General features: G+C 47.0%; 1 protein-coding gene across 3 annotated transcripts in view; it reads left to right on the forward strand.

Annotated features, from left to right (window-relative positions):
- LOC149867211 (UDP-glucuronosyltransferase 1A6-like) overlaps nt 1–7554 on the forward strand; it is an 87207-nt gene extending 79653 nt beyond the window's left edge. For all 3 annotated transcript variants that reach the window (XM_090044981.1, XM_090044980.1, XM_090044979.1), the window contains exons 4-5: nt 852–1071; nt 6497–7554. In XM_090044981.1, the coding sequence (XP_089901107.1) occupies nt 852–1071; nt 6497–6791 (515 nt within the window). In that variant the 3' untranslated portion in view covers nt 6792–7554. The remainder of the gene's footprint in view (nt 1–851; nt 1072–6496) is intronic.
- Nucleotides 7555–7924: the final 370 nt, after the last annotated feature.

The following is a 7924-nucleotide window of genomic DNA, read 5'->3' on the forward strand; positions in this document are numbered from 1 at the left end:
GAGAAGGGGAGTATATACCCAAGTTACCTGGGCTACAAATGTGTTGCCTAATGCCTATGTGCAGTGAGCTTTGAGCTCGCCTGCTGATCAGGGGAGGATCTGGTCAGAAGCCCTGCTTTTGCATGGCTCTGGAGCTGAGAGGGTGAAGAGGAGAAGCCTTCACTCCTTCTCCCCCTTGCCCTCCCTACTGAATGCAGCAGCAGGGAAAAGAGAGGACAAGTGGTGGTGACAGCACCCACCTCCCAGTTTTTGAAGCACAGTGAAAACAGGCTCTGGCTAGACCCTCCCTGAGAGTTTACAGGCAAAGAGGCAACCAACTATGCTGACACAGCCCATCTGGATCTGCCCCTGAAGAACATCTTTTAGAAAAACTTTGAGTCTTGATTTTTAAAAGATCCTGCGGTAAGGAATTCACCACAGCTCTTGAAGAGTTAGTGCAATTGTTAATTGCACTCTCCATCAAATTTTGTGCCATTATTTAGTTGAATAAGTCTAGCTTCACTTTGTTAACTAGGGCAAAACTCACATTGGGTGGCCAGGATATTACCCCAAGATCTCAGAAAGCTTCAGAGGAGAATCTAGGTTTTTTCAGATCTTATTTAAACCAGGCTGAGTTCTGAAATCTTCATGGTTCAATCTGTCATGAGTAGTTTCATTTTAATTATAATCATGAAGACGCCAAGAAATAATGTCCACATGACCTACACTTCCATGTCATGGTGTACCTTTATAATTAGCACTGTCATGTTGGTTTAAAACCTTCTCTTATAATGTGCCCACTGCAATTTAAAGAATTAAATGCCTGAGCAAGCAGTTGACTATATAGTATTATATCTGTTTTATCTCCACAGCTCATCCGAAAGCCCGTGCCTTTATCACTCATGGAGGCTCACACGGGGTCTATGAGGGAATATGTAATGGCGTGCCAATGGTGCTAATGCCCCTGTTTGGTGACCAGATGGATAATGCTATGCGGGTGGAATCACGGGGTGCAGGAGTGACACTGAATATTCTTGAAATGACTTCTAAAGACATAGCTGATGCACTGAATACAGTAATTAATGATAAAAGGTTAGTAACAGCAGATACAAATATTTCATCTTCATTTCAGGACTACTACGACAAAAATGCTGGCACACTGGATTCTACATGAATTGAACACTAATTACGATCCTTGTCATATTACCAATGTTACATCACTCATAAATCAGGAATAACAGACTCTAAATTAGCATTTCAATACTGAAGGAGGTCTGGCCTTCTTGCTGTCTGCAGTAATAGGCATCAGCTAACTAGGACTGATTTTGCTATGATAGTGTGGGTGTGGCATAAATATGACAGACAAAAATGTTTTTTTAAAGTTATGTCACATAGTTAAGGTCAAGTGCCCAGCTTTTAGAGGGTGGCAAGACAGTGATAAAGATGCTGTTCTACATACAGTACAGGTAGCCCTCCTCCAAACCCTTTCCAGTTATCCACATCTCTCTTGAAGTGCAGTGCCCAAAACTGGACGCAGTACTCCAGCTACAGCCTCCCTAATGCCACACACACAGGAAAAGCTCTCTAAACCCGCTCGTGATGCACCTACTAATGCAAGAAAGAGTGCAGCTAGCCTTACTTACTACCTCATCACATTAGCAACTCATGTTCATTTTTGCATCAACTATGATCCGAGATCCTTTTTGGCTGCTGTGCTACTTAGAATGGTACTTCCTGGTCTGTAGGTGTATTGGTGATTCTTTCTCCCCAGGTGCAGCACTTTGCACTTATCTTTGTTGAATTGCATCCTATTCTGATCTGTCCACTTCCCCAGTCTGTCCAAATCCACCTGAATTTGATCTCTACCCTCTAGTGTGTTTACTATACCCCATAGTTTGGTGTAGTCTTAGAATTTGGACAGAGTGCTTCCTACACCCTCATCCAAATCACTGGTGAAGATATTGAACAGTACTGGTCCAAGGACAGAGCCTTGGGGGACACCACTGCCCACATTTCTCCAGGTAGAAACTGACCCATCCACTACCACTCTATGGGTGCTTCCCATAAGCCAGTTTTCCACTCACCTGCCTGTGAAAAAATCCACACCACAGCTACTTAGTTTAGTTATAACAACCGGGTGTGACACTGCATTGAAAGCCTCTTTAAAATCCAAGAAAATAACATCTACCTCTACAACTGCATCTAAGCACTTTGTGACCTGGTCATAAAAAGAGACCAGGTTAGCCAGGCAGGATCTGCCTGCTATAAACGCATGCTGGTTGTCCCTTAGCATTGTGTTACCTGCTGGTGCACCCACAAATGTGATCCTTAATGATTTTTTCTAAGGTCTGGCCAAGAATAATGGTAAGGTTAACCAGCCTATAATACCAGGGGTCCTCCTTCCTCCCCTTCTTGAAAATAGGGACCACATTGGCCCTTTTCCAGTCCTCTGGGACCTGTCCTGAGTGCCACGAGTGCTCAAACAGTTGCACCAATGGTTTCGCTATGACACCAGCCAATTCCTTTAGTACCTCTGAGTGAAGATCATTGGGGTCTGCCGACTTAAATATGCCCAACCCCTCCAAGTGCCCCTTCACTAGGTCAGTGCTAACTGCTGGTGGACTGGTATCTCTCTCATGCCAAACTAAAGTCTTATTGGAAAGCATGTTTGTATCCGTGTCCAGGAACACAGATGCAAAGAAATTGTTTAAGAGATCAGCTTTGTCCATCCTATCTGTTACGAGTTGCCCTAGTCCATCTTGTAGTGGCCCTATGTTACCCTGTGCCTTCTTCTTGCTCCCTATGTACTTTAAGAAGGACTTTTTACTACCTTTAATCTTTGTTGCCAGCCTGAGTTCTATATCTGCTTTGGCCCTCCTCACTGCTTCCCTGCAAATACTCTTCCTTGGTGGCTGCCCCCTGCTTCTACAGCCTGTAAGCCCCTCTTTTCCCCTCTAGGCTCTCCTGAATTTCCCTGCTCAGCCAAGAGGGTTTCTTGGCTCTTTTGCCTCCTTTTATGTGTACTGGGATGGTGTTCCTCTGTGCCTGCAGGATCAGTCCCTTGAGGAACTCCCACCCTTCCTGGACTCCTAACTCACCGATGCTATTACTCCTCAGTCCCACTCTAATCTCCTGAGCTTGTTGAAGTTGGCTTTCTGGAAGTCTAGCACTTCTACCCTACTAGATATCTTTCCCATCTTTTGCCAGATACTGAATCCTATCAACAGGTGGTCACTATCCCCTAGGTTATGTTGTACCTGCAGATCCCCCACCCAGTTTTCCCCTGTGGCCAGCACCAAGTCAAGTAAGGCATTTCCCCTAGTGGGACTGCATACCTCCTGTGTTGGACGCAAGTTCTGTATGCAGGTTAGGAACCCATGGGAACGGGCAGACCTGGCTGACTGCTCCTCCCAGCTGATGTCCGGGTAATTTAGGTCACCCATGACGACCAGGTCCTTTAAGAACTGTCTCAAGAATTCCTGATCTAACTCAGTAGACCCCCACTACCAAGTACCTTTCACCTCTACCCCCTTGTAATCTGGTCCATAGGTCTTCAATCTGCCCTTCTTCTGTCCCCAACTTTATTACAGAAGATGTATAAGGTTCCTTAACATATAAAGCAACACCCACCCCCCCGCCACCTTTTTCTCCCAATCTATCTTGCCTGTATAACCTGTAGCCCTCAATGCCCACTGCCAAATCGTGGATAGGGTCTCACCAGGTTTCTGTTAGCACAACCAGGTCAAAATCTTTGTCTGGAAGCAGGAGTACAAGTTCCTCCTGCTTATTTCCCATACTCCTAGCATTAGTTTAGACACACCCAAGCCCCCCGATAGGTGCCCTTAGTACTCCCCTATCCTGATACTTAGTACTTACCTGGTCTATTCCAGCATGCAGTTCATGGCTTGCCTTTCCTGGTTTCACCCCGTCTTGGACATCCCCATCCCCCAACAAACCTAGTTTAAACCTCTACATAGGAAGTCTGCCAAACTGTAGGAGGACATATAAAACAGTTGTTTCTATCTGTTTGTAGAAAGCTGCAGCAGCACAATCTAAAGCCACCTGGCTCAGCATTACTTGCCTCATACTAACACAAAGACAGATCAGGTCACTGATATCTCTTCACACATGGCTGCAGAAATGGAAGATTCCTCATGATTTTCTGTTGTTCTACTAAAATAGGCTGTCCCTTTCTGCTTGTTGCATTGCCCTAATTTGGCTTTTTTGGTTCTGTTCTCTCTTGACCAAGTGCATCGTATTTGTTTGTGCTGCCATTGCACCCCAGAGGTCTCCCTATGGACTATGCATTGTACAGCACAAAAGCTGGCCTCTTACCACAGAAAGCTAAAGATAAGAGACAAGACAGCAGCTAGATGCTGGCATGGGGTGCACAGGGAAATACTGAAGTGATACTGGTCACCATGAAACACAGTGCCCTAATTAGCCATTTTCAAGTGTGATTTAGGTATTACAGCAAAGGAGAGTTTTAAGGAGACTCTCTCAGTGTCTCCTTCCATTTCCTTCAGTCTCTATGAACACCTCTAGAGCATAATTCATGGCCTTCTCTTTCACATCCTCTCTCTAGGTAACCTCATCTGATTGCATCATTTCAGCTACCAGCTAGAAAGCTTTGGGAAGACCCTGATGGATCTTCCGCAACCCAAACTTGAATTCCAGTCTGGTTCTTTCATTTCCTTTCTGAGACAGCTAAATGACAAGTTAATCCTAACAAAGCCCAAGCTCAACTCTTTATTTATCCTTGTATCTTTTCTACTTTCTTTGCTGTTGATATCCCCGATCATCCTAGGCTTATAACATTGCTGTTACTTAAGACATCTCTTTTTGTTTTGAACATTTAAAATGAACATGAGAAAGATCTTCAGTGTCTATTTGAATGGAGAGTCATGTAATTTATTTCTACAAACATGCATTTTTTAGCTTTCTAAATATAAAATTATAAAAATACTAGCAAATTGCCTGTCAAGAATGATGGGTAGGCAGGAACACAGGCCCGTGTCTGGTCCCCCCCCCTTCGGGTCTGGGTCTGCGTCTGGGTCCATCCGTCCCCTCCCCTCTTTGGGTCTGGGCCCATTCCCCCTCCCTCCCCCTGCCAGTTTGGGTCCGGGCCCACTCCCTCTCTCCCTCTTGCTGTTTCCAGTCCAGGCCCACTCCCCTCCTCTGGTTTGGGTCTGGACCTGCACCCCTCTTGCCCCTGGGTCCAGACCCATTCCCCGCCCCACACACACACCTCTGAAGGCTCTGACTGTCCCACAACCTGCCCCGCCAGGGCCCAGTCACTGTGAATGGGGCCCTGGCTGGGCCAGGTCATGGGCCAATCAGAGCCCCACGGCTCATCCAGGGGCATGGCCTGTGTCCCCCTGGTCTGTGCATGGGACAAGGGTAGGCTGCAGCTGTGGGCTGTGTTCAGCCTCTGCTCTGTGCCTTCCTGCTGCTGTTTTGACAGCGGCGCTACGTTCCTTGTTACCTGACCCCCCAGCAGTGGGACTCACATGGCGCTGCGCCGCTATCAATGCAGTGGCAACGAGGCACAGAGCAGAGGTTGAGCACAGTCTGCAGCTTCAGCCTGCCTTTCTCCCATGCACAGACCAGAGGGCCATGGCCCTCCGCTTTGGCTCCCTGGCACCATGCCTCCGGAAGAGCTGCCAGGCTCCACTTGTCCCATGACCCAGCCTGGCCAGGGCCCCAGTCACCAGATCATGGGGCAATCAGAGCCCTGTAGCTCGTCCAGGGGAGCGGTGCAGGGGGAGCCAAAAGCAGGGCACGTACCCCTCTCCCCCGGCTCCTCCTGCATCTAGCCCTGCGTGGCCCCCCCACCACTTTCTGCTGCTTCACCTCACACTGCCTCCCAAGATGGGGGGGGGAAGCTTGCACACAGCAACCATAGCTGCCACCCTGTGACCCACGCTTCCCCCGCTCACTTTCCAGCCACATGCAACCACCCCACCAGCATCCCTCCTTGCTCCCCCTGCCTGGGTGGAGGTGGTTGGGGCCAGGGAGCTGTGTGTTGGGGTGGGGTTTGAGGCTGTGTGGTACAGAGCTGCACAGTGTGTTGTGCCCACTCCCCTCCTCTCCTTCCCCACTGCCTCCCACACCCTGCTGGCTGTGGTCTGGGGGCATGCTGCGCCGTGTGTCCCAACAACAGGTGGCAGGGAGTGGAAGGCAGTGTGGAGGGGAGCAGGCACCATGGCAAGCAGCATGTCACGTGGTCACAGCTCACGGCAGGTAGCGCCCTGTGGCAGGCTGTGCCTTGTGCCCCTGGCTGACTGACCCCTGACTGCCTCTGCCTTCTCCTGTCTGTCTGTCTATCTGTAATGCTCTGGGCCAGCCAACTGCCACTTGCCCTGTGGGTGGCACATGCACAGCTGGCCTGAAGCATTACAGACAGACAAAAAGACAGACAGGCAGGCTAAGGCTTTTATCATATTAGAATGCTTAGGAAGTTTAAATGATGTAATCCATTTAACCATGTAACCATCTAATCTGTTTTTCTTTGCAGATACAAGGAAAATATCATGCGTCTTTCTGCCCTTCATCTAGACAGGCCTGTGCACCCTCTTGACTTGGCAGTGCACTGGGTTGAATTTGTGATGAGACACAAGGGGGCACCACATTTACGGCCTGCAGCCCACGACCTCAACTGGATTCAATACCACTCTCTGGATGTTATTGCTTTCCTCCTGGCAGTGGTGTTTATTACCATAGTCATATCTTTCAAATGTTGCCAATTCTGCTGTAGGAAATGTTTCTGTAAAAAAGGAAGAGACAAGTCAAGCAAATCAAAGACGCAGTAATACATGAGGTCAGCAGCAGAGGATGGGGTCTGCTCCAGAGCTTAGAGACTGGAAGGCATCCTATATCTCATTCTCAGGATATCCATTTCTGACTACCAGCTCAGTGATAGTTTGGCACATCAGTGTTTAAATCAGCCACAATGTTTGTTGTTTACTCTTGTCTCAATTAATTCAGATTTGTTTTAAAGCATTGAACGTATCGTTAAAGATAATGCATACAATAATGTTCTTGTTTAGTGGGTAGGTTATTAAGGGGAAGACAGAACTTCTGAGCTCCATTTCCTACTATGCTGATGACTAACTAGGTGACTTTGGGCAAGTGTCTGCTTTGTGCCTCAGTTTTCTCATCTGGGCAATGGACACAAACAGGGAAAGTGCAACTTCTACCAATCACTTTCCAGTGTGGGTATCTGAGCCCATATATTAACCAAACAAACATGATTTTTGGATTAAAGTTATTACATATGAATGCCAAGTGTACGTCAGTGATATATTTAATTCAAACTCAGCTGGCAGCTCTAGTTCTTGGAGGAAGGGAATGGCATCGATTCCCAAACAATCACTATGTGAATAATATTTACAATATTCTGAGCATGAACAAAGCTTCCATTTGAAAGTGCTATTGAGCCCCCACTGTCCCAGTGAAGCTTCACATGACATGAAGCACCCTATCTGGAGTGTTGATGTCAGCTGATTTGCTCTTTGTAAATGATATTCTGTTAAAGGTGAAAAATGACAAATAAATCCCAAATAACAGTAATAAGTATTGACTTGTTTTTTTCTCATGGGAGAAGTACAAGCATGCTCATTGTCTCCTTTGGACTACCTGTTGGGCCAGAGAACTAAAATGACAGAAACATGCTCAGATGTGAAATATAACAGACCCACATTCTCAAACTCATCTAAACATATAAAAGTACCGTGATAGATGTTAAATGTGCGCACATCTACCAGAAACAAACACACATTTGTAACATGGATACAGAGTTCAGTCTGCCCTTTCTTGGCAGCACAGCTATATCCATCAACATGACCCTCTAGTCCTCATATGCTCCCCTGCTTTGCATGTGGCCCCTGTACAGATAATTTAACTAGAGTAGTTTAGGGCTTTGTTCACCCAGAAACACTTCATT

This window comes from Crocodylus siamensis, chromosome 4 (assembly GCF_052110815.1).
Source record: "Crocodylus siamensis isolate JL-2025a chromosome 4, ASM5211081v1, whole genome shotgun sequence".
NCBI classification, from domain to species: domain Eukaryota; kingdom Metazoa; phylum Chordata; order Crocodylia; family Crocodylidae; genus Crocodylus; species Crocodylus siamensis.